The 27,464-nt window shown below is 43.7% G+C and overlaps 1 protein-coding gene across 2 annotated transcripts in view; it reads left to right on the top strand.

Annotated features, from left to right (window-relative positions):
• KSR2 (kinase suppressor of ras 2) overlaps window positions 1–27,464 on the top strand; it is a 306,003-nt gene that overhangs the window by 192,132 nt on the left and 86,407 nt on the right. For both annotated transcript variants that reach the window (XM_060249643.1, XM_060249644.1), the window contains exons 9-12: window positions 6,435–6,553; window positions 16,627–16,795; window positions 25,885–25,926; window positions 26,206–26,272. In XM_060249643.1, the coding sequence (XP_060105626.1) occupies window positions 6,435–6,553; window positions 16,627–16,795; window positions 25,885–25,926; window positions 26,206–26,272 (397 nt within the window). The remainder of the gene's footprint in view (window positions 1–6,434; window positions 6,554–16,626; window positions 16,796–25,884; window positions 25,927–26,205; window positions 26,273–27,464) is intronic.

The following is a 27,464-nucleotide window of genomic DNA, read 5'->3' as shown; positions in this document are numbered from 1 at the left end:
ATCCAGGTCAGGGCTACTTTCCCTGATTTTTAAAAGCCTTTGAAGAGAGGCTGTTGACATGCAGAGCCCCCAGGATCAGTTTGTGACATTTCCAGTTAAAGGAGCTCAGGTAGCAAGTGCGAGGAAAGATCATCCTCTGCCTGAGACCTCGGAGAGCCTCTGCCAGTCATCAGAGTAGATGATTTTGAGTTGGAGGACCAATGGCCTGACGTCACAGTGGATAGCTGTGTATGTTACAGCAAGGTCCGTGGTTTAAGAGGTGAAGTGCATACCTTGCAGATGGCGCCAGAAGATATTCCTGACATCTCCCGTTTGAATCAGGAAGTAGGGCTGGGAAAGCTCTATGCCTCTCAAAGTAGCTATACTGGACTGAATGGGCTGTGGTCCAATTTATTATGCTTCCTATATGGTATGAAGAGAATTACGTATAGTTCAAGGCAGGATCCATGGCATAGTAGCACATGCACCGCATGCAGAAGGTCCCAGCTTCAGTCTCCATCTAAAATGATCTCTAGCATATGATGGCGAGGGGGATTTTTCTCTGCCTTAGATCCTGGCGAGCAAAGCAGAATCAGTAAAGCTGAGATAGATGGGCCAGTGGCCTGGTATAAGGCAGCTTCATTTATTCATATACATACCAGTCATTTGGAACTCTCTGCTCACAGAAAGCTACCTTACAACCTATTTACACTCTTTTTATGAATTACAAAGCAAAGGAACAAAACCTGATGGGCAGCCCATGAAGTTGATAGTGATTATTATTTATTCAACTTAATGTATCGCTCCATCCTGGCTAGTGTCAGGCTCTGGGTGACACAAGAATAAAATACATACACTTAAATCAATAAAACCAGTTACATTAAAAAGAAATCATAAACTCCAGTGGTGTCTCATTTAACGTGCTGTTGTTCAGATTCCCAGTCATTACACTGGGGTCAGGGGGATCCCCCCCAACGGGAGGCAGGGAGAAAAGGTGCCAACATGGCAACCATCGCTGTCCTTATGCAAAGGCTTGGCAGAACATTTCTGCCTTACAGGCCCTGTGAAACTGTGAAGGATCCTGAAGGGCTCTGATGTCTTCTGGCAGAGCATTCCACCAAGTCAGGGCCCAGACTGAAAAGGTCCTGGCCCTTGTCAAAGACAGTCAGGCCTCTTTAGGAACAGGGATCACCAGCAGGTTCCGATCAGTGGAGCGTAACGCCCTTCTAGGGACATAGCGGAGGAGGCTGCCCCATAGATGTCAGTCCCAGACTGCTCAAGGCCTTAAAGGTCGTAATCAAAACCTTGAATCCGACTCAGTGTTCAACTGGAAGCCAGTGTAGCTGGCATAGCACAGGTAGAATACGCGCCATCTGTGGCATTCCCGTCAGGACTCGCCCTGCCACATTCTGGACCAGTTGAAGCTTCCAGGTCAGGGGTAGGCCAGTATAGAGTGAGTAGAATCTGGTTAATGCTGTTGTCTCTAGATAATCTGGCTGCTGTGGTTTTTGAACTATTTATGCCTGCTTCTGGACAGTCTTCAAAAGCATGTCAATGTAGAGTACATTATAGTAGTCGACTCTGAATGTGTTTATAACATCAATTACTGTGATGAGATTAATCATGTCTGCAGAAGAAAAAAAACTGGCTCTGTGTCATGAAAAACTTCACTTGCTGATTTCTGCAGATAAAATTTCTGTTCAAAGGAGAGCAGAAAGCCAGATTTTTTTTCCCCCCCTGGTCACTTGACAAGCTAAAGTGCACTGAGCCCATGATGTGTCTCCTCTCCTCTTGCTTACACAGAGGGGCAACACCAAGCAATTGGCTATTTGGAGCTGTAGTGCTGTTGCTAAGATCAATGCTTCATTCCCTGCAGGTGATACAAAGATTCACAGGTCCCAGAAGAATTTCTTTCACACTAGGAATGACTTTTCTTTTTCATTAAGTGTTCCCTGCGTGAATGGTTGGGAGGCTTTTTAATTACCTGGAGGGGGAGAGGGAAGACTTGCAAATTCAGTCTCCGAGTATGATTCTGACTTAGCTCCCATGAATCTACTGATTTTTGCTGGCTAAATACAACCTACTCTGGGAATACTATTTTTGGTCATTAAACACTTTTAATTAGTTGCTTATTGCATTATAATGAGACATCTTCAGTGGCAGGATTAAAAATGTAACAAGAAGCTCAGGTGACCTCAGTAATGACTGGCATTTGTCTGTGGGCAGGGTTTTTAAAAATATATATTTATTTTTATTTGATAACTTTTAACTGGCTTTTCTCCACTCAGCACAGACCCAAAGCAGCAGATGATAGGAGAAAATCATAAAGACAGCAAACTACCAAATAGAACGGATCTACTTGTCATCAGTGGAATAATCCATAAGGGAGGGGACAGAGCAGATGGTAGAAACTCTGTCTCTGATGGCAGCGGTCTCTCTTTCTTGCGGGAGCGGGGACTTGCTGTCCAGAGACAAGGGTCGTGGGGAAATATGGTCAGCCTGGGGGGCTCACTGATAGGAAAATGCTCTTTCAGGGGTTTTTTCCCCATCTGCTTTTCAGGGCAACAAACTGACCAAAAGGGAATTGATTGTTTGCTGGATGGTGCCTGGGGGTGTTAATTGCAGGATTTGTTTTCTGTATCATTTTTATTATAACCTTAGGATAAGCTAATATTACAGAGAGATCTTTCTGTCAATGAGGATATAATTGCAATTATTATAAAGATAAGCAGTAAATGGAGTCAAATTTTCCAAAACCGAAGGCGGTGAAATGAAGCTCCTGTGAATTCTGTCTTTGAGCTTGCCCACTGCAGCAGTCTCCTTCAGGGCTTTGATAAGCCATTCTTTGATCATAGGGATCATTTGGCAACTTCCAGTATCTTGCACATGCTATCTTAGAAGCAATTAACAAGCTCGCAATAACTAATCTAATGGTCCCCAGAAAGTGTATGTTTTTTCTCCTACCGAATTTAATAAACCAATCCTTGAGTCTAATCTGATAGGAATTCTGACTATTTGTGTGATAATTGGTAATATTTGAGACCAGTAATTTTGAGCATAATTACATTGCCAACAAAGATGAAGAAAGCCTGCTTGGTCCAGTGAACATTTCCAGCACAAATAAGTATGTGTACAAAACATTCTTATCTAACTGACAACAAGAAGTCACTTTATACTGAATTGTTTTCAGGTGCACAAGAAGGGGGGGGGGGTTGTTTCTTGTTTTGGCATAGTCCACTAGATCTCCAAGAACATCTATAAAATGCAACACAACAGCAAATACATTATTATTATTTTTTTAAAAAAAATATTTCAAATTTTGAAACCGCAGTATGCATGCTGTGAAACAATAATGAACAGCTAGAAGAACAATTCCTTAATCAACAGCAGAAGTCCAGGAAAAAGCATAGAATGGATTTCGGCCAATGAGAATGATTACTCAGACTGCAGTTATCTTTTCTCTGGTGGGCCACAATATGGTAGCTAAATCAATTGTCATGCACATTATGGAGTGTGTTCAGGATGCTTTCCACTGAGCATTACTTTGAGCTGGTGACATTTGTTGTAGAAAGCCATGGGGCCAGGCCTGTAGCTAACCAGGGGCCAATGGGGCATGGCCCCCTGATAGTTGGGGGGGGGCCCTCACCCCCAGGCTGCCTCTCCCTTCTGTGTAATTTAAATTGGGTAGAAGAAGAAGAAGAATTGCAGATGTATACCCCACCCTTCTCTCTGAATCAGAGACTCAGAGCGGCTTACAATCTCCTATATCTTCTTCCCCCACAACAGACACCCTGTGAGATGGGTGGGGCTGAGAGGGCTCTCACAGCAGCTGCCCTTTCAAGGACAACTCCTGTGATAGCTATAGCTAACCCAAAGTCATTCCAACAGGTGCAAGTGGAGGAGTGGGGAATCAAACCCAGTTCTCCCAGATAAGAGTCCATGCACCTAACCACTACACCAAACTGGAGAGAGCAGCTGCTGCCCCTCCCATGCCATTTAAAGGGCCCACAAACCAGCTGATTGGTGAGGTCCAAATAGCATGGGACCCACAGCAGGAGCAGTCACCAGCCTCCTGAATTATTTAAATGGCCCCCTCCCCCTGTGGCCCCCCATTTCCCCCTCCCCTCATGGCTCCTAGCTACGGGGCTGCATGGGGCACTCTTACTTTTTAGCTGTCTTCTGATTGGCAAGTTTTGTTTTGTCATTGATTTTCTGGTGGTGGTCTTGTTATAACCAAATCAGTAAACCAAACCACAGGAATTATGTGTACTGGGAGGGGGAACATGCTGGAGAGCCTTAACTAAGGCATCATATATGTTGAATTTCATAAGGGCAGGGTATCATATATGTTGAATTTCATAAGGCATCATATATGTTGAATTTCATAAGGGCAGTTCTGTAAACTCTGGCAGTCAGGTTGTTTGTGTAGACAGAAACTTTGAAGTAGGTGAAATAGCAACACTTCTAGAGGGTTAAGATGCTGCTGTTTCTTGGCTATGCAGCCTTGTGGTTAAAGCCCCTTTGTTCACTGGAAGATCCCAGGTTCAAGAACATATGTTGGTCATGTTTTAAGGAAAGCCAGGGTTCAAGAGGACAATGGTGGTATGACTGAGGATTAGGACTGATACGGAAATGAGGGATACTTGTTTCATAAAAAGTTTGCTTCCTACAAAATGCAGGCCCCCATTTTGGCAATAATTTGGGAAATGCTGCAAAATATTTTTCAGAGTGAGGGCAAAAGTGATTACTGTCACTCTGATTTGTCTTTTTGGTGTTCTGTAATTAAATTTGATTAGCTATAAGATATTGCATCATGATCATTTAATTGACTGAATCATGTAGCTAGCATGAAAAGGAACCTTCTATTTCACTTAAAAATGTCACCTAGCAACTCCTTAGAAGGCCAGTGGCAAGCCACAAGGTCAGTATTTTAGGGAGTCTTTTGGAGAATGTTTTGAACCACTTGAAATCCATTCCTCACACTGAAAATGACACTCACGAGCTTTGACTCATCCCTACTGCAGATGCCAGTTGTAGGCATTTTTTGAACGTTGGCAGAAAAACAAATAGTCATGAGACACAAAACTAGGTCCCAACATGAATCTGAGCTGCCACCGACATTGACAAGGGTGAGAAAGCAAATCTATCAAGCCCCCTTCTCTTGGGATTCCAAATGCCATCAAGTCAGCTGCCCCCCCCCAACAACTATCACTTGCTGTTGCTCTGGCCAAAATCTCTAGAAATGCAACTGACATCATCAGCAGAGGACAGCAATTCTTGTTATCTGTCTACCTTGTTTTCTTGTATCTATCTAGAACAAACTTATTTGTAAGCTGACTTGAAGGCCTAAGTGGTAAAAAGGCAGGAGACCTCTCTGGAAAAATAAATAAATTGGTAACAGAGAACAGAAGAATGGCACCAATGGTCTGTTGTCAGAATGGAGACCGGAGCAAATGCAGTTGTCAGAATGGAGACGGACCAAAAGCTCTGCATCATGACTTGACCGTTCAGTGTATTAATTCTCCATCTGGAAAGGGCAGCCAATGTGTTTGATGGCACCAACTTGTTTCCGGACCGTTAAGGTCGTAACAGACTGTAAAATATTACAAATGGATCTAATTCAGCTCAGTGTGCGATGACCAAATGGCAAAGGGAATTTGGGTCCATGTTGATAAAAGGGCAGAGAAATACACTTTGGAAGAAAACAATGCAAAGCGTTGCATGCACAGTAGGCACAATTCAGGATGTGTGTCTTTCTCTGGAACAGACTGATCTTGTGAACTAAGAAAGCAGCCCAAAGTACTGTCTGAAGCCTGCCTAGAAGCCAATAAAAGAGATTTCACTGTTGGTTTAAGTCTTCATTAATATGCATAAAGGTAGTTCCTCAAGTTCAGTGGTGATGGATTGGCTGTCAAAAGTGCTCATTTTTTTATTGGCTCAAGAATGTCTTGGAAATAAAATAGATTCAGGTTGGTAGCGGTGTTGGTCTGAAGCAGCAGCCACCAGACTTGTACTTGAATGGCTGGGACTGTCTGAGTTTTACCCAGCAGTGGGAACAGTCAAAGGGGGAGAAGAGGAAATTGTAAAGAGGTAGAGCACAAGTGTTGTATATAGGAGGTTGTATATAGGAGGTCTGAGGTTCAATCCTTGGTAGCTCCAGTTAAAAGAATCTATAGGAGTAGTGCCGGGAAAGAACTTTGCCTGGGAACCTGGAGAGCTTCTGCTGTTCAGAGAGGCCAAATAAACCAAGGTCTGACAGGGTGATAGTGTTCATATGTTCATATCAAAGGAATAGGGCAAAGAAGGAGTGTGGGTACTAATTTGGATTTGGATAATTAGGGTCCAAAAAGATATCCTTTAAACTGGTGGATTGTGTACTTGCACTGTACATTAAAGCCTTGATCTTTCCTCTTTCTTTGTTTTTCCTTCCCCATCCTTCTCCTTTTTTGATCCAGCAAGACTAGTCCGGACAGAATCTGTGCCATGTGATATCAACAACCCATTGCGGAAGCCTCCCAGATACTCAGACCTTCACATCAGCCAGACCCTTCCCAAAACCAACAAAATCAACAAGGTGAGATGTTTTGGAAAGTTGCTTTCTTTGGAATTTCCACTCCATTTTTGTCTGGGGAAGGGATGCAAGAGGACATATGCCAAAGGGGAAGGGTTATCTCTCAGTGGTTGCAGGTTTCAAACCCTGTACCAAGGGTCTCCGGCAGTGTTCCCTCTGAGCTGAGTTAGTGTGAACTAGCTCACAGTTTTGTAGCCCCCTTCTCACACATTTTTGTCTTAGCTCAGGGAAAATGACCCCAGAGCAAACTAATTTATTTAGTAACTCACAACTTTAATGCCAGTAGTTCACAAAGTAGAATTTTTTTTTTCTCACAAGACTCCATAACTTAGAGGGAGTATTGGTCTCAGGTAACCAAGTTGTTGGAGAAATGTTGTCAGTTAGTAGACCATACTGAGACAGACAGACCAACACCTTGATTTGGCATAAGGGCAGACTCATATGTTACAAAGCTCTCATATCCCATATGTGACCACCTTAAGGACTTCCAGTTATGTGAATACTGAGAATCCCATGCTCAGAATTGAATTTCTAGGCATGTGGGGGTCCAGTTCAGATCAGGACTATGACAAACAGGGAGAAGAGATTTCCCTCCCATGTTGTTTCCTGACCTGAAAAAGTCCAGGAAGCTGTCCCCTTGGGGAAACGTAAATGCACTGATAGCTACATATAAGTTTCCCCAGTGAGACAAAATACTGGCTCTCTGGGGATATTTCATGTTGGGGAAAAGCTGGTGGTGGTTAAGCCCCCTCTACCTGTATGTCATAGTCCTGATCTGAATCAAACCTCTAGGCATCTGGGAATTTGAATAAGGTATCCAGGAACATATCAATTAAACTTGTGGACTGAATACATATGCTGTGCATTAAAGCCATAACCTTTCTTTTTTTCTTCTTTATTTTAAAGAAATTAGCCTTGCTCTTTCGTTTTCCTTTTGTTATTTTAATCCAATCCGTATAATCATCTTCAGAGGCTCTGCTTCAGGTGCTCCGCTATCTGAGCCTAGATGTGTGGCAAACCAAGAAAGGGCCTTCTTGGTTGTTCCACCAACATTACAACATTCTTTTCCCTGGGAGATTTGTCTGTCCCACTGAATCACTGTCTTTCACCAGTGAGTGAAGGCTTTTCTGTTTCATTTGGCATATCCTTACTGTACTGCCCCTCCCTGTTTGTTTTTAATTGTCAGTTCTAGACACATATACTGTTTTTAAAAGTTGCTTTTTCCTTAACTACCTTGAGGGCCCTAACTGGGCAGAAGGTAGCATACAAATGTTTTAAAGAAAGAGAGTTCTGAGCTCAGGGGGGGGGGCACTAACTTTGTGACTTTGTCCTAAGATAGGTTCACAAGTTCAAGCAGAAGTAAACCTTTCCCATTGCAGGAAGAAGGCAGGCTTTCAGGATTTTGTTTTCATCACCATTGCTAGGGCACATGCTTTGAACAGAAAAGGTACTGGAGTCAGTCCGTTGTGTCATTGGTTGAAAGGGTCACTGAGAACAGGCTTGGGGGAAATCAGCGATGTGAGACTTCGGTGTTGCCAATCAGAAGAAATTGTAAAGTAGACATTGGGGTGACTCTCAACGGGGAGGGTGTTCCTGAAGTAAGATGCCACCACGGAAAATGCCCTGTCACTATCCACCACAAGCCTCCCTTGAAGGAAGGGACACAGAGGCAGATCTTAGCTGGCTGGCTGGATAGTATGGGAGGAGATGATCCTTCAGGACTTTGTAGGCAACAACCAGAGTCTTGAATTGAACCCAGGAAACTGATCAGTAACCTGTGGAGTCACCAAAATATGGGCATGATATGCATATTCCTCTGGAATAGGCAAAGTCACAGGAGCTAGCCAGTTAGTACTTGATTGTATACGTCCGTCTGGGCAAAATCATGTGAATGCAATTCTACAGTGGGTTAACTGCTGTGATGAAATGAATGTCTGTACATCCCTTTACGGCATTTTCATATACAAGGCCTCATATGCCTTTGCCTGTTTTGCTCAAATATTAATTGGATGTTTGACTGAAAACCTTGCGGAAGCGAAGTGAATGAGCATTCTAGCCCATGTAGGTAATCACATTACAAAACGATCAAAGCATGACCAGTTTTAAACCCCATGTGTGAAAATGCTCTAAGTCTCTTTGTTGCTGACACAGCTAATGATATTCCTGTCTGCGGAACTTGATTTGCAAAGCTGCAATTTGGGGAAGAAGAGACTGGCACGGATGAGCTGCTTTTGAGATCTGGGTATGACTTTTTGTGTCAGAAACCACCATATCAAATCCATGAGAAATGGTGCGTATGGGAGGGTGGACCCGCAATGCTGCCTTCTCTGCCGGTCACTTCTTATGCTTCCTAAGCAGCATTGACAGCTGGTGAAGCATTTTCATAAACTGGGCTTTAAAAGTTCAAGCGGAGGCCACCCAAAGAAGTTTTAAAAATAAGAACTTGTAAGGGCTTGAATGTGCAAGCCAAATCTTTATCACGATAATGACTATATATTTATTTTACTTCATTTGCACCCTAATGGGGACCTGTTAAGGAACAGGGGAGGGGCCATGCACATTTGCCACAGATGGGACATCTCTTCCAGGGACCTTTCCTTCCCCTTCCACATCCTCCTTTCCTGCTGCCCCCTTCAGGCCTGGAGTGAGCTGGATAGAATTGCCAACCTCTCAGTGAAGCTTGGAGTTCTCCTGGAATTGCAGCTGATCTCCAAAACATACCTGTTTTCCAGGAGGAAACTGTAGTTTTGGAAGGTGGACTCTCTGGAGCATCTAGGAGATACGAAAGTCCCTCCCCAGGTACTGCCTAAAATTATCCAGGAATTTCCCAAGCCAGAGCTGGCAACCCTATGTAGGCACAGACTGCCACTGCTCTGGTTCCAGGGAGGGAGGGCCTAGACGAGCAGCCTCCCTGCCTCTAGGCTATTCCCTCTTTAGTCAGGGCATACTAGTGTTGCCAGACCTCCCGATGGGGGTGAGGTCCCCCACTGGCAGTTTCCACCTCTCTCCCACCAGTCAGCTGGCTGGCAGAGGGAACTTAGAAGAAGAAGAAGAAGATATTGGATTTATATCCCGCCCTCCACTCCGAAGAGTCTCAGAGCGGCTCACAATCTCCTTTATCTTCCTCCCCCACAACAGACACCCTGTGAGGTGGGTGGGGCTGGAGAGGGCTCTCACAGCAGCTGCCCTTTCAAGGACAACCTCTGCCAGAGTGATGGCTGACCCAAGGCCATGCTAGCAGGTGCAAGTGGAGGAGTGGGTAATCAAACCCGGTTCTCCCAGATAAGAGTCCGCACACTTAACCACTACACCAAATTGGCACTTAACCACTACACCAAACTTACCCTCCCAAAAAGGAACAGCCAGTGTTTCGGCAGTGTGCCTATATTTCTTCAACATGACCCGGAAGTGATGTAGGCATGTGGGGGCAGCATTCTGGTTTTTAGACAAAAACTCTATAGTAGAAGCTAATTCTACCCTAGAGTTTTTGTCCCCAAACCAGAGCATCACGCCAACAACCTTGAAGTTCAACTTCCAGGTCCTGTTGGAAGTCACATGGGTATGTCACTGACACATCAGATGAAGCGTCCTGCTCCAGATAAGCCCACCCCTCCATCCCCCCTTGGCTACCAGGAGGGACCTGGGAACTGTAGGGCATGCCCTGATAAATGTCTGAATCTGAGGCACAAAGAACTGATGCAGTGTGAATGAGAAACAGTGTATTAAGCAAATATTATAGCAAGTATGTGAATAGGGCAAAAGTTACAAAAATGAGACCACATTAATAGAGACTGACTACAACTACACAGGATGCAACTCACGAAGGAAGGAAGAAGCCAGCCAGAGAACAACAAAGCTATCTGGCAGGACTGCCTTATTTGGTTTCTACTCTATTTTACCACTCAGTCCTGTTAGGTCAATCTCACCCCACGATGAGGGAAGGATTTTTGTTGTTGTTCAGTCGCACATTCAAGTTCTACCTTTTGCAACCCCAAGGACCAAGTCATGCCAGGCCCTCCGGTCTTCCTCCATCCTCCAAAGTCTGCTCAAATTCATGATAGGATTTATTCCCTCCAAAATTAGCCTTATGGCTTCTGAGCTTCAAGGAGTGAACACTCTCCTTCTGTGTGCAGGGCCCGATATGCTCTCTGGTAGAGCTCAGTCTCCTTGATAGGGATTGGTGCCTATTTTCCTCCACCCCCCCCCCCCCAATTCCAATTCTGAGATGCCTGGGAAATGTAGGCATGTGTACAAATTTCCACAGGGCATTGCTAGATGGCAGAATACACAACTAGCTGCCTGGGGTCTCCCAGCTGACCACAAGGCATAGGAAGACTTAGAGAACTGCCTGCAGCTGTGAGTGCCTGCAGACTCTAGGCCAACTTCCAGGTGGAGCCTGGAGATCTCCCAGAATTACTAGTGATTTCTAGACTACAGAAATCAGTTGTCCTGGAGGAAATGGCAGCTTTGGAGGGCCAACTGTATGGAATAGCAGAGTATCAAAGAGAAATGGAAGTCCTTGAGTGGCATTACATCCCTACTGAACTCCCTCCCACCCCAAACTTCTCCCACCCAAGATCTACTGTGAAATCTTCTCCAGGAATTTCCCAACCCAATATTTGTAAACCTTACTGCTACAGTTATGGCCCGTCACTCCTATACATGCCCTTGGTTTAGCTCTGGCTGTTGTGGGATTAGCAGCTCCATTAGTTCTCGCTGCCCCTGCCTCTAGTCACTGGAGGGGAAGGAACAGAACAGGGAGCAAAATTTGTGGGTGAAACTTTTTTCCTCTCATAGCACAGAGTTAAAACAAGATTGCCTGCTAATATCTGCAGATCTGACTGCTCTGAAAGGGGTCAACCTGTTGTTTCCTGACCTGCCTTTGTTTTCTTTCTTGCTGATGACGCCACAGGAGGCTTGGCTCCTTGACCTTCTGAAGCCAAAATACTGATTCAATGTGTTGTAAATAAAAAAAGAAAAGAATATTACAGAAGCAGCAGCAGGAAGGGCAGTTGCCATTAGGGTCACATAAATTTAGAAGGCAGCAGCAAGAGAACAGGAAGGGGCATGTGTTTGAGAGGGCGTTTGTATCTTCCTGCATTTCAAGCTGTAAAAGTTCTACAAAGAGCTTACTAGGAGTGCCAAAAAAAAAAAAATGGCATTTTTTGGGTTCGGGTATATTGAATCTGAAAAATAGCAGTATTTCCTGATATTCTTGAATCCCATAGGGTATAATGGAGAATCAATTTAGGGCTCTGGGGAGCTGTTTTTTGAGGCAGAGGCACCAAATTTGTAGCATAGCTGCTGGTGTCTTCCTCAACCCCCCACCCCCAATTTTAAAAAGACTGGTCCAATTCTATGGGCCCCCAAAGAAGGTGCCCCCCCCAATTGCTTTTAATGGTGGGGGGAGAGCATTTAAAGAGGCTGTGGTTTCTTTAAATGCCTTCTGAGTTCACGCGCTGAGTCATGCTGCTACGGAGAAGGCATTAAAGAGGGTCTCTAAATGTCTTTTCCATGACAGCACAACTCAGCAAGTGAAAGGCATTTTGGTCTCTTTAAATGCCTTCTCCAAGCTGCACCGCTGCAGCTGTGCAAGTCGAAAAGTGAACTCAGAAGGCACTTAAAGAGACTGGGATCTCTTTAAATGCCTTCTCATAGCCATGCCCAAATAAAAGCAAAATAATATTGGCCTTTATTCGGACACAGCTATATCAGTAGCCAAAAAGAAACTCTAATTTCTTTTTGGCTTAACTCCACTCCACCCCCCAAAAATATCAAGAAGGTATTTTTTCTGTTTCTTTTGTTCAGGTATAGTGAACACACATCCCTAGAGATTACATTCTACAAACCTGCATAGTGTAATAGTTGACCTAGGAGTGGGAAGACCTGGGTTCAAAACCCCACTCTTCCTTGAAGCTCAGAGGGCAGTCTTGGCCAGGTTACTATCTTTCAGACTACTGATGGGGATAATGTGTTATCATTCAGCTCTGTGAGCGAAAGACAGGATAGCTGCCTAATAAGTAATAATTTTTTTATTCCACTCTAGTTTATTTGAAAGTGTGTAAGAGAAAAATACCACCTCTGTCTTGTCATGGAAACAGGATACTGCTGTAAAATGAAAAATTGAGAAGGGATAGAAGGGAAACTGGCAAATGTTCTTGCTTTGAAATAGCATCTCCCAGTTTACTTGCTGGTCTGTTCAACCATCTGCTGGGCCAGAAATTTGCAGATGGCTCTTTGGGTTTCCAAGCATGTCTGCCAATTTAAACCTCAAAGGGGCTGATGTATATTTCGGCAAATCTGATGTGGGGGGAGGGGGCTGAAACCTGTTGGGGATTGTTGATGGTAGGTTGGTTCAGTAGGAGAAGAAACAGAACAGGTGTCTTTGGGGGAACAAGGATGGAAGCCTGTTTGAACAAAGATTATCAGCATTTTGAAGAAGTGAGCAGTGACTCATGAAAGGTTATACCCTTCCACAAATTTTGTTAGTCTTTGAGGTGCTAATGGACTCTTGTTTGTTTCTACTGCTACAGCATTCCTCAGAACAAGACCAACAGTGCAGGGCTGTTTCCTAAAATGGCAGCCCCATGTTATGTATTCAGCAGTGAGCTCATTTACCCCTTGCTATGATGTCATTACATCATGTATTTCTCTGCTCCATCATAGACAAACAGTGATGCAAAACCGAGGACGGGGAAACATATATGATGACATCATTATGTGAAGGAATGTGGCCCCTCCTACAGAGGATGGGAGAGCACTTGATGTGGGGATGCCATTTCTGATGGTATATTTGTGTCACACATATGGTTCACTGACTTTTCAGTTGCCAGTGGCTCTCTTGTTGATTCTTGAAGGGAAATGTAGGTTCAAACAACATCCTATGAGAAGTTTTAACCCAAAGTAGTGTAGCTGCACCAGACTAAAAGATGAGTGTGCAGAGGAGAGAGTGCTTCACTCTTTTACTTTCTGGTCTCTCCCTCACTCAGATAAAAATTGCTTTCCTTGGTGTGGTTTTTTCAACCCCAGTGGAAGATACAGGGATCCTGATGGGTGGAAGAAAATAGGTTTAGGAGACTGATTTTGAGTTGAAAATGAACAGGAAGGCAAAGGGTTAAGCAGGTCTTTGCTTTCCCTCACTTCACCCAGAAGTATTCTGTTGAGCATTTCTTTAGGATTAAACAAAAATGGAAGAAATCATCACAGAACTCTGCATAATATGTAGTTTTAGTCTTGCACATCTTTGAATAAGTTTGGCCCCGAGTAGTGTTTTCTGGAATTAAAGCTTCTACCTCTCTCAAGACAGAAGCAGTCTTTTACCAGCCGTTAGAGTTGCCATGAAACTAGTTGCTAGATTCAGTATCTCAAAATAGAGGACCCAATGTGCAAATTATGCAAGCCTTATTTGCATATATTTGCATTCCACCAGTGTGTGGCATTTGTGCAGACTGTTCTTTCTCTCTCTGACTAATTTCTAAACTCTGCCTCTGTGGCCAGTTTTCCAAAATAAGCTAAACCGTAGGAACGAAGGCATGCATTTTAATATGTACTTCATAGGCTTCCTATGTATTCTCTTTGGACGTGACCCTTCAGTTAGTCACTTTGCTGTTCAAACCTTCTGAGAAAATAGAAGTTCAGTGACTAAGACACAAGACTGTATCTTGTCTGGACACTATTTAAATCTAGGTTCACATCGTTAGCATTTTAAATTATATTAGGAAATTGAGGAAGAAATAAATTGCTCCATTATTTGTGGCTCATGCGCCTTCCTTAGGCACAGTAGAAAACAGAAGGGTCTAACTAGGAGAAGCTGTATGTGTGTAAACATGTAGCTTCTCTGTGTGTGTGTGTGTGTGAGAGAGAGAGAGAGAGAGAGAGAGAGGAGGAGGAGGAGGAGGAAGAAGAACCACCAACTGAAGTGTGATTTTGATGGGCATATTCAGAAGAGTTGGCTATGCATTGAATAATGCGTCTGGTTGTCAAACATACCAGAATCGTACAATGCCTGGCACTTTCCCCATCTTCAACTGTAATTCTGTGTGTTTGTGTGCCTGTGAACTAATTGGTTAAGAGTTTCTGTAAACCTGTTTCAGAGAACATTTCTTTCAGCCAAATGTGACGGCTTTATAATGTGGCTGTCAGCTCCCTGCAGGTAATCTCACATGTGGCCTCTGTCCTTTGTTTGCTTGCATTACAGGGAGCTGCAGCTTGTGGCAGCGTTGAGCATTTGGAGAGCTGTGCCCCTGTGGAGTTGTGTTAAGCATGTGCAGTGCGGTACAAAAATCCCTTCTGTCAGTTTACCCTGAAGTGCCCTCCTCTGCCTCTGTGAAGTTAAATGGCCCATGAGGAAGGATCAATGGAGAGCAACTTGAGCTGACTTGGACTTTCCCTCTGGAGAACAGAAGGGTGCTCTATCCCCTCCCCTCCAAATGCTAGATGCTTACACTGCTGCACATGGGAGGAGATTGTTCAGCAGCACAAGCTGGAGCTTAGCTACTCAACTGCCAGTTTTGCCTGTGAAAATTTTCCTCTCAGATGCGCCAACAAGATTTCACCACCTTCTAGCTACTTGGGTGTGTTTGTCTGTTGCCTTGGTGGTTCTGGCATTCAGTGGATGAAGCACATTGACAGAGGCAGAGCTCATGCTTCTCCTGCAGAAAGTCCCAGGTTCAAAACCAGTGTTGCCAGTTCCCAGGAATTAGGCCTGAATGTGCAAACGTGGCTGCAAACGTGAAGAGCCACGGCCAGTCCAAATAGACAGTGCTGTTAGGTGGACCTGTGATCTCACCTGGTAGAAATTAATAGCTCAAAGGTGAACACGCCAAAGTGTATGAGGCACATTACAGAATTGTAGGAATGGATGTATTTCCACATCACCACCGCCCATCCCATCCATTTACTGTTCTGGAATTTCATTCTATATTGCATTACATTCCTCCTTAGTTTTGCTTTAACTTGTAGAATGTGTGTCATGAATTTTGGTTGCTGCAGCTTTCAACTGGGGAGAGGATGTGGGTTAGTGGCAGAGCATCTGCTAGATGTATAGAAGGGAGTAAGTTCAGTCCCTGGCATCTCCATTTTAAAAGGTCAGCTCAAGCAGAGACCCTAGAGAAATGCTGCCAGTCAGAGTACACAGGACTGAGCTAGGTGGACCAGTGGTCCAACTCTAAATATAGCAACTGCATATGGCCATATATATTCCGAAGCCTCATTTTGGGGAGGAGCTCACAGCAGCAGTGCTCTGGAACTTCTACATTTTATTGTGCTCTTTCTTTCTTATCCACCCCACCCCCCACCCCACCCCCAATACTTGTTTCTGGGCTGCATTGCTCAAACCTCCAATGAGAATTTTGCTGAACTCGTAAGATTTGATAAACTTTCTAATATTTTTCCCTCACAAAAAATGGGGAAATAGTCAATACATATAAAGCAGACAGATGGAAACCTTCATCATGCCACTGTGGCCACATAGGAGAAAGTTTATCTGCTGCTTTTTCTTCCCTCTACATTACCAAAGTGCATGTATGCGCTGGTAAAACATTTGGGGAAAAGCAGCCTTATCGTGACTGTATGATTGTATCAAGGGTCTTCTCCTGATGTTTTACAGATGTTCTCACCTTGTCCTTTGGGTTGCCCATATGTGCTCCAACTGATCAGATCTTTGTAAGCTATCGCCATAGTCACAGGATAGAAATGCTTTGCTAAGCAAATAAAAATGTCATAGAAGAGCCATCATGATAAAGTAGTACATGTAACTCCGTCCAGTTGAAGGAAGAGCACATTTGGAGAGTGTTTTATCATCCCCCACATCAGTAAAATAGGAGTGAGGGAAAAAGATGCAGCTTCTCCTTTGATTGTTTTCTGGCCTCTGAAATGGCTCTGGTCAAGAATGGGTCTGTTCCCACTGAAATTAAAATATCTACCAAATGTTGGGCACATGACTGCATGGAATTGCTTAAGGGAACAGAAAGAGGTCTTGATGCTGTTCTCCGTGCACACCTAGGAATGCCCAACACAGGGAGGCTGAGATAATTTGCTGTGTGCTCACCAGCTCCTCTTTCCCTCCTCTCACACAGGACCACATTCCAGTGCCCTACCAGCCTGACTCCAGCAGCAATCCCTCATCAACAACGTCATCTACGCCTTCCTCACCAGCTCCTCCTCTGCCACCCAGCGCCACACCGCCTTCTCCCTTGCATCCCTCCCCACAATGCACACGGCAACAGAAGCAGTTCAACTTGCCAGGTACCTGCTTTGGCTTCCAGCTAGCCCCATGTTGAGCCAAATCTCAGTCTGCTTGTTATATTCTCTCTACTGTGGTTTGTTTGTCTGTGGCATGTTGGTTTTTGTTTTGCAAGGGCTGTTCTTCACGTTCGTCCTATAAACCCTAGGCTGTGAAAAAGGGCAAGGATACTTCTGTATCACTGCATCCTGCTTCTGTGCATCTGTAGCCTGACACATGTTATACCTGTGCATAGAGGTGATGGGTAAGAAGAAAGAAGCTGAGGATTCTAGCCCCACTACAGTCAACTTAACAGGCCACACCCCTTTCCTATGTAAATTTGCTTTACACAGGCAAAGCACCTACGTATGTCTGTACTGTCAAGCTGCAACTGACTTACGGCAACCCCAGGATCATGTTCAAGGCAAGTGAGAAGCACTGATGGTTTGCCATTACCTTCCTCTGCAGAGTCTCTTTTTGAAGTCTCCCAAGTATCAACCCTGTTTAGCTTACAAGATCTGACAGGGTAATACCGCTCCATTCCATATCCTGGTACAAAGCACCTACATGTATGAAAATCATTCCTATGTAGACTCTATCTTCAAGAACTGGAACACTGTGTTTTGAATTAACTGGGACAGAACCTGTGCATCTCCATAGAATCATAGAGTTGGAAGGACCTTCAGGGTCATCTAGTTCAACCCCCCTTCATAGTGCAAGAGCTTCACAAATACCTCCCCCCCACACATCCTTCCTGACCTCCTTTTCATGATCTGCCTAATTCACAGAATCAGCACTGTTGTCAGATGGCCATCTAGCCTCTGTTTAAAAACTCATGTTCAGTGTACAGTCCACTAAGACACCTAAGATCCTTTTCCCACAAACTACTACAAAGACAAATCTCCCCCATCCTATAATTATGCATTTGATTTTTCCTTCCTAAATGCAGAACTTTACATTTATCCCTGTTAAAGTCCATTTTATTTGTTTTAGCCCAGTTTTCCAGCCTGTCAAGATCATCCTGTATCCTGTCTCTGTCTTCTACTGTATTTGCAACCCCTCCTAATTTAGTATCATCTGCAAATTTAATAAGGACTCTCTCTATTCCTTCATCCAAATCATTTATAAAGATGTTGAACAAAACAGATCCCAGGACAGGTCCCTGAGGCACTCCACTTGTCACTCCTCTCCAAGAGGATGAGAAACCATTCACAAGCATTCTTTGGGTGCGATTTGTCAACCAGTAACAGAATCCAAACCACATTTTACCAACTAATCAACAAGAATAGTATGTGAAACCTTATCAAAAGTCTTACTGAAATAAGATAAACTATGCCTACAGCATTCCCCTGATCCAGCAAGGTAGTAACTTTCTCAGAAAAGGAGATCAGGTTAGTCTGACATGACTTCTTCTTGAGAAACCTATGCTGACTCTTAGTAATCACAGTAATTTTTTCTAAATATTCAAGGACTGACTGATGATTTGTTCTAAAACTTTTCCAGGTATAGATCTCAAGCTGACAGGTTGTTAAGCACATATGTGTGGGCAGTACACCCACACAGAGGGGAATGCAGATTAGGGAGCAGAGGCAGTACACAATACTGGGCTGAAGCCAGCACACTTAGCCCTCCCCCCTCCTGTGCCCATAGACCTGAAACCAACATGTTGCCTTGGTATACATAGGACTAGCGCTGCAGATACCAACTTCATCCTGGAGTGGCTGTGTTTGTCTGTTATACCAAAACAAACAAACAAAAGAGCCTCATGGCTCCTTAAAGAGTAACAGCTTTAATATAGCATTAGTCTTTATGGACTAGAGCCCATTCTGTCAGATGGTACCCTGGGCTCTCATCCACAGATGCTGATGCCATAGCAAATTGGTTAGCATTTTAGGTGCCACAAGACCCTTTGCTGCTTAACTGCATCCTGAAACTGAGTAAAATACAGACCACATCTTATAAATAAAATTATGCATGGGGTAAAGAAAGTGGAGAGAAATAACTTTTCCTCCATCTCCCATAATGCTAAAACTTGGGCTGTCCAATGAAGCTGATGGACAATAGAGTTATAACAGTGAAGGGAAAATACTTCTTTATTCAACAAGTAGAAATTCACTATTATTGGCTATAGTGTTGGCCACAAACACAGATGGCTTTAAGGGGGTGGGTAGACGGATTTATGGAGGATGGGCCCATCAGTGGCTGACCTATGATGACTAAGAAGGGCCTGCATATTCAGAAGCAGTAAGAAGAAGAAGAAGATATTGGATTTATATCCCGATCTTCACTCCGAAGAGTCTCAGAGCGGCTCACAATCTCCTTTACCTTCCTCCCCCACAACAGACACCCTGTGAGGTGGGTGGGGCTGGAGAGGGCTCTCACAGCAGCTGCCCTTTCTGCCAGAGCTATGGCTGACCCAAGACCATGCTAGCAGCTGCAAATGGAGGAGTGGGGAATCAAACCCGGTTCTCTCAGATAAGAGTCTGCACACCTAACCACTACACCAAACTGGCTCTCTAACTATCACATACTATGAGGCTACATTAGATAAAAACCTCTATGAAAACTTCTGTGGGTTGGCCCTCCAGGGCAACTGCTTGGTCACCATGCAAAACAGGTTGTTGGAAGTAGATGTTCCAGTGATCTGATCCATCTGCTGTCCTTTTTTGTTCTGCCATGATGGTCCATAAAAGGAAATAAAACAACCTCAAGCTGTAGCTTAGTCATTTTATTAGGACTCCTGGAAGTCACAAAGTAATGTACAAGCTTTCAGGTTCCCCAGAACTCAGGGTGGATTTTCAGAAAGAGTGGAAGGGAAGAAAGATGTTGCTGTCAAAAGGTATGGTGGATCTCTGCCTGCATTATGTGGCAGTCTTAAAATACTGATTTGGGAAGCTGTTTTTGGGCTATGGGCCAATTGCTGTGGACCTTGCATGGCACCAAGGGCTACTAGAACAAAAAAGCAGTGTGTGTTCTCACTTCACAGATTTAAAAAGTCAGCAGTTATTCAGCTCTGTCTTCAGGAGTAAATAGAACACACAGATCCCATGTAAGGTGGAGGGAAAGAGTAAAGAAAAAATGGTAGCCCATCTATTAGCACAGATGGAAATTAATCACCTGTCCTAGGCCTGCAGCCATTCTTGAGATTCATGTGTGAGTGCAGATACACTATATATGCTTGGTGTTTTAGGATCACTTCGCATATGGTTTTACAGGGGTTAATCCACTGTACAATTATTTGCTTGCTTGCTGTAATTATAGATTGCCTTTTCTGCCATGACGGCAGTATATAAGATAAACAGATTTAAACAATTTGCAATTAAAAACAATTCAAGAATAAAAATGAATCCCCTACAACAAAGTTTATTTTAACAGCAGAAAGAGAAGAACAGTTACAATTTTGTCAGAATAAGCAACATGCTGGCAAAAAATAACTTGCTTTAATCTTATTTGTGGAGAGGTTATGGCTGAGGGGTAGAGTATATTCTTGACATCTCCCCAACTCCTCCTTTTAAAAGATCTCAGTTAGCAGATACTAGGAAGAACCATTCTCTGCCTAAGATCCTGGAGAGTAAAGAGAATTGACCTCAATAGACCAGTGGTCTGATTCATTGCAGCGCTCATGGAGATAGAGGAATACAGTGTGGTTGAGTGGTCAGGTAGGGTCTTGCTTTACATGCAGAAATTCCCAGATTAAGAGATACCTTTCTCTGCCTGGAAACCTGGAGAGCTGCAGACAATCAGAACAATTACAATACTGATTTAGGTGGGCCAATGATATGAATCAGCATAAGGCATCTTCCTATTGCTGGAGGCACTGTTAGAAAGTTTGTATGGGGAGAGGAAGGTAAGATGTAGCTGCCAAATCTGCCAGAAAGAGAATTCTTAGGATCAGGGGCCACCACAGAAGAGAGCCAGTTTGGTGTATGGTTAAGTGTTCAAACTCTTATATGGGAGGACTGAGTTTGATTCCCCACTCCTCTATTTGCAGCTGCTGGAATGGCCTTGGGTCAGCCATAGCTATCACAGGAGTTGTCCTTGAAAGGGCAGCTGTTGTGAGAGTCCTCTCAGCCCCACTCACCTCAAAGGGAGAAGATATAGGAGAAGGGAGAAGATATGGGAGATTGTAAGCCACTCTGAGTCTCTGATTCAGAGAGAAGGGCAGGGTATAAATTTGCAGTCTTCTTCTTCAAGTCACCTAGCCTCTGTAGTTGATGGAACCTTGAAGACTGCAATGCCCAGATTTCTATCCAGTTGTTGTTGCTATAATATCAAGTAGGGCTATTATCATATTTTAAAAATACATTAAGATGTAATAAAATAAAAACACAATAACACAGAAAAATAGGAAGCAATAAAATCCACCAGCAAGAATGCATACATGTTTGTTTATTTAGGAAAGAAGTGCATATGTTGCCTTTTATTGTAAAGGATATTCATGCTTCACAGGCCAGCAAAGCCCTGGGGAAATAAAAACATTGCCACTTAAAAAAAGATGCAGCTTAGATTAGTTAAATTAATGGAGGGTGGTGGCATCAATAGAGTTTATATCTAAATGGAACTTCCATGTTCAGAAGCCATGTTATCTGTGGGTACCAGTTCCATGGGTGGGAGGATAGTGAGGAAACGTTGTTTCCTTCATGCCTTGTTCATGGTCTTCCCTGAGGCATGTGTTGAGTACAAAAAATTGGATTAAATGAATATTTTGTGTCATCTAGTAGGGATTCTCTTATGTCAGTGGTGTCAAACCTTCATGAGACTGCAAGAACGTTTGGAATTCTGATGCAGATGGGTGGGCGCTGGCACAAAATGGCTGCCACAAAATGGCTGTCACAGTGACAGAAGCATGGAGCCAGCCACAAAAATGACTGCCATAACTTACATTCAGTCACACAATGAAGATCCCTGTGCTGTGATGGCAGCTGCTGTCAAAGCAACATTTTAAAAAATCCACACAGCCAAGCAAATTGCCAGTGGCCCGTCAGAAGCCTTGCTGGGCAAAAGCTACACCTGGTTCCATTGTTTTTCTTAAAGCACCTGGCAGGTGCCAGGAAAGGTATTGGTGGCACCATATTGGGAACCCCATCTTATGTCATGTTAGAAATGTGTTTATGTTGAGGGGAGGAGGAATCCTGTGCCCATCTGCAGGTTCTAGTTCACACCTCACCTTTGAAACTCTGTAAGGCAGGGAAAACACTGGTTCATAAAACAGGACAACCTATTTGTCTTTGGCTTAATCGCCCTCTACCTTGACTCCTTCTTTATTCTGCCACAATATGGAGCAGTTTCGCTCATCACTCTTATTTCAAGAGGATCTTCCATTTTCAGAACAAAAGCAACACCGTACATGTCCTCTATTACAAAATGATTCTAGAAACCATGACAGCAATTACTCATCAGCTGGAAAAGAAAAAAGCAGGGATTGCACAGTGACCGAAGCCCTCTGTGTGCCCTTGAAACCTTCAAGCAGCCATCCTTTTTCAGACAGCGCTGACTGGGTGTGGACAAACTACTTCCTCACGTTGCATTTGTGCCCTGGGCTTACAGCTTTTGACCACCTGCCACATTTGTGAAGCTGCAACAAGTATCTGATTTATTACAGATTCTGACTTTTTAGGAAAAAATTGAATTGCAATGCTGCTTGGAGCTGAAGATATATGAACATATGAAGCTTTCTTATACTGGATCAGACCATTGCTCCATCACAGTCATTACTGTCTACTCACGCTGGTAGCAGTTCTCCAGGTCTCAGGCAGAAGTCTTTCACATCACCTACTACCAGATCCAGGGCTTTTTTTTTTTTTTAGCATATTAGGCCACACACCCCTGATGTAGCCAATCCTTTTGGAGCTTACAGTAGGCCCCATACTAAGAGGCCAGTGCAGTGGCTCATCTAATCCAGTATCTGGTTTCACAGCATCCTCATGTTTGGGGAAGGGAAATTTTGAGGTGGCAGTGGGTAGCACAGTCCAAAGTTTAGCAGTAAGGGACAAATGAACTGGCCAGAAGACAGACCTGGGAACTGCCATGTGGTATGCTTTTTTTGGCTGCCTGTGAACTTGAAAGACATTTGCATGTGACCGTGCACTGGGGAGCTGAAACAGACAATTGGAGGAAACAATGAAGTGAGAGGAAGTTCTGTCAGGAAGCACTTGGTGGGTTGATGGCCTTCTGAAAGCACGCCAGGAAAGGAAAGGCTGCTAGTCGGACCAGATGCGCCTAGAATAGCACAGAGCATAATTTAATATAGCACCACAATGGACATACGACGTAATAAACTTCCTTATTCCCCAGTGCAGGAATCTGAGCTTGGGAATGAACTGGAAGCCAGTTCTCAACCCCTGACTTTTAAAGATGTTTGTGTGCGTGTGAAGTTGAACTCCACTTCTCTGGAGTGCAATGACAAGAGGACAAGAGATGGGGATGATCTGGCTGAATCCCATTTTTAATTTTATCAAACAATGGCTGTGGGGAGGGAAACACTAGATCAGAGTCACAACAAGGGAGGGAGGAGAGTGTTACTCTTTTCCCATCAGTGCTGGTTTTTCCAATCCCAGTTGCACACAGGGCTCTTACCTCTTACGGATAATTCTTCAACTACAAGAGCATCTACTCCTGGTGACTGAGGCTACAGCAATGACGGCATTTTTGCGAATATTGCATGCAGAGTTCTGTGCATGTTTAAGGGATTTATGTGTAAATGTTTAAAGCATACTTTTAGAACTCAAAATCATCCAAAGGACCTGGTTGACAGTGGAATCAGGACCCAAAAAAACAGTTCTTCCTGCGAAATGCATAATTAACTTATGGAACTTGCCATCAAAAGATGTGGTGATGGCATTATTTTAGAAGGCTGTAATAAAGCACTAGGGTCTCATATAACAAGGCCTTTTGAAGGACAAATCTCCAAACATCTACCAGCCATGATAGATAAATGGAGCCTCCATGTTCAATCTGTGAATACCAAATATAGGGGTAGAAACAAAGAGGGGAGAAGGCTTGTTTACCTTCATGAGCTGTTTTTGGGGCTTTCTGAAGGGTTTTGGAAAACTGCTGCTGGAAACAAGATGGGACAGGATGGAATCTTTGCTCCAATCCAGCAATATTCTATAAATTTGAGAGTTAAAGCTGAATGTCTCTGGATTTTGACAGGTTGGCTGAAACTTAGCATGGATATTGAGTATTTGAACAATCAGCATGACAGATGGATTTTGAGGATTTTAAGAAGGAAGCCTTGAATTTCTCTTATAGTGAAAACAAGGTAGCAGTTTCTCCTTGTGGGAGGCATTTGTGACAGCAACTGCAGAACAGCCAGCTTGCAATGTTACTCCAGATGTCAGCACCAATCCGTGCTGAACCATCTTAGTTTTTTGTCAAGAAGCTTGTTAAACAAATTGCATCTTTTGGAAACAAGACAGTGAAAGCAAGTTGCCTTGTTTTCAGAAGATAGGGTGAACGTTAGTCACCCTTCTAGACTCCAGTAGGAGGAAGGAGAAACAGGCACAATGGAGAAAACACATGTGCTACCCCTGCAGCACTCTGAGGTCCCCAGAGTTGTTGAACCTGCAGGTGCTTTTGGAATTTTGAGAGATGGTACTGGACACCACCACAAAATGGCTGCCACGATTGGGAGGAGTAATTGTAAAATGGCTGCCATGCAAAATGTTGGGAAGTTCCAGCCTAAATGCCCACCCATGATGGACACTATGGAGGCAGTTGCTTACAAATGGCCACTTCCTGCAGACACAAAGACACTGTATCTTGGATTCTTCTGGGTTCTACCTCCTGCATCAAAGAGGTGGGGGCTGGCTGTTTGTTCTGGGAGAGAAATGCTGCACAGCTACAAATTCAGTTTCCAAAGAAAGAAGAGGATTTGGTCTCGGCATAGTTATGGAGTAGAAGTGTCTATGGCCATACCCAAGATGCATAATTGTGACACATATGCCTGGGATGAGCTCAGTGAATTGCTGGACAATCAGCTGGTAGGAAGCTGCTTGAAATACCCTTTTGTCTGATTTTATTCAAGACCCTTTGAGATTTATCCCCAAAACTTGAGAAGCAAGCAGAAGTCCTTGGGTACCACAATGTCTACTGCCTATTGATGATACATTCTACAGCAGTGGTTCTTAACCAGGTCCATATCTTTTCCCCCTGCCAGAGAAGGTCAACAAATCTTGGAATGCATTGCGGATGTTCAGGGTGGTCAAATAGCCAGCATTTGGGATTTGAGGTAGCTAGTGACATTGGGAGTCATCTGTCCTCTTGCCTACCTAGTTTCCTGCATGAATCACCTTCAGTTTTAGACCCAATGAAAACTAAGTTCCATTATCTTCAAAGCTAGTAAGAAGGTTCTGGAATGTGAAATTCATGGTTAAAGTTTGTGATACAGGAATGGTTGTAACAGTGGGGCAAATAGCTTTGCTGGATAACATGATTATGCTGCAACTTCTATGTTAACAGAGTTGTGGTGCCTTACGGACTAATAAATTTATTGTGTCATATGCTTTTGTGAGCTGGAGTTCACTCTGTCAGATACATGGAGTGTTCCGTTGGTGGAGAAATCGATTGTTATACCTGTTGTTTGCTCCTTGGATGTCCACAATATTGAGTATCTTTGGCTATCTTCCGTCTTGCTTCAGGTTTGTTGTATAATTTGTCTTAAGTAATATTCTTTTGGTGTTATCGTTTTCTGTCTTTTTAGTCACTATACGAGTTGCATTCCAGTAAGGCAGCCGTATTTTTTGCCATGTATTTTAAGGGCTGCTTTCTTTATTCATGCAGAAAATCCAGTTTGCTGGTCATAGATTTTTTTCTATATTACACCAAACTGGGCCTGCCTTGCAGTATCAGATCCAAATTCATGTTTGAGCTTCCTGATTGGAACTCCAGATGTGTGGCACAACACCCACCCCCAACCAGCCACAGGATGGGGTGTTCCAAATGCAGAGCCCTAAGTCTAACCATAAAGTCAAACAACTGTACAGTATCTAATGATAGGTAATAGTTACAAGCCACGTCTGCTTCCTCTGTGCATTACTGACCTCAGTATTTTTTGTGCTCCCTAAATATTATAATATGATATTTAATAATATGTCCATTGTCTTCTTTTCAGCTTCCCATTATTACAAGTACAAGCAACAGTTCATCTTCCCAGGTAGGTTTCTCTAGAATGATTGCAGTGTTATGGAAAGTATCCTGCTCACACTCTTTGTGCTTTGGCAGGTAGATACCATTTCCTGCCTGCACATTCAGTCCTGTCACCTGGCCCTAGACTACATCTTCCTCCCTCCTGCAAAACTGCTTATTTAGGGGAAAGCTCTGCTGGCAGTGACTGGTGCAGTTCTAGGAGGGAACTGTATGACATGGAAGAAAAGGGATGTGCTTAACAGAAAACTAGAGGTATTATTCTGAACTGGAACCTTGTTTTTTTCAGATGTTGTCCCTGAGACTCCCACCAGAGCACCCCAAGTTATCCTTCATCCAGTGAATTCTAACCCAATGTAAGTCACCATAGTTTCTGCGTATTCTTTGTTGTCATGTCTGGCTCCTCTGTTTGAAAGTGCCTCCCTCTCCCTAACAGTGTAAATTGTCCTTGTATGAGACGCAGCAGTTGCTTATTCTGGGCAGGTTTCCCTTCCAGGTAGCACAAAGTCCGCAATTTTCACCTACTACTTTATGTTGTTGACTATTACAGGCCATAAAAACATATTGCATGCATAGGATCCGGTTGCCCGTGTTTCAAGGATGTGCTTACATGCTTAGTGGACAGCCTCCCATCTAAGTTGGTTGTGTTTTCACATTTTAGATTCTGCTTCCCATTGCACACTGTAAAATGCAAAGTGGGGTCTGTTGCATCTTCTCCTCAGGGGAGCATCATACATATCTGGAGCTCCTTTTTGCTTAGTAGAAAAAGCAGTGGAAAACAGCAGCACAGACTCTAAGGTCGTTTTTTTTTGCCATTTGTTATAATTGTGTTTGATTGTAAAGGTCAGGGTGAGCCAGATGTGAGATGGGAAGTGCTGAGTGATGCGAGAGGCAGCCAGCCTGTCAGTCCCTTTATAAAGCTTTCTACCCAAGCTGTTAGGCAAGAGTAATTGACTTCAGCGAGGCGAGAGCTCGGAGTGGCAGCTGCTTATGTGCGGCAGATTAAAGAATCCTCTCAAACCTGAACTTGGGGGTTAGAGATGAATTGCCAACCTGGAGCCTACTTTAAAAATTAATGTGTCTTCCCCTCTTTCCTTGCTGAAGCCAATTCAGCCTTTGTTGGCAGCTGTGTAAACGGCAAGCAAATAAATTCTAAGCAGCTTCCCCACCACCACCTTGTTTTCCTGCCCTTCCCCTGAGAAACCCTTGACAGCAGAGAACTGATTTCGGATGGGTGTCCTATGGAGTTAAGGACAGCGACGTTGCCACTACAGGAGATGCTCACTTTCAGCTCAGGTCTTGAAAGTTAAGACTGAAGAGGAACTTGAGTTTATTTTAGTATTTTATTTTTTTAGCCATCTTGGAAAATCACTGTTAGAGGTGTGATCTCTCATCTTCATTTTGAACTTCTTGGCATTTTGCAGTTATCCTTTGTGCCATCATGGGAGAGCTCAAGTATGAAAATGCCAGAGGCTTTTACTTAGAGTAAAGGACAGGCGATATTGAACAAACTAGCAGTTGGCTGGAAGTTGCCAACATTCAAACCGG

This window comes from Heteronotia binoei, chromosome 11 (assembly GCF_032191835.1).
Source record: "Heteronotia binoei isolate CCM8104 ecotype False Entrance Well chromosome 11, APGP_CSIRO_Hbin_v1, whole genome shotgun sequence".
NCBI lineage: Eukaryota > Metazoa > Chordata > Lepidosauria > Squamata > Gekkonidae > Heteronotia > Heteronotia binoei.
Note: the sequence above shows the minus strand (reverse complement) of the source record. Positions and strands in the feature narration are given on the sequence as shown.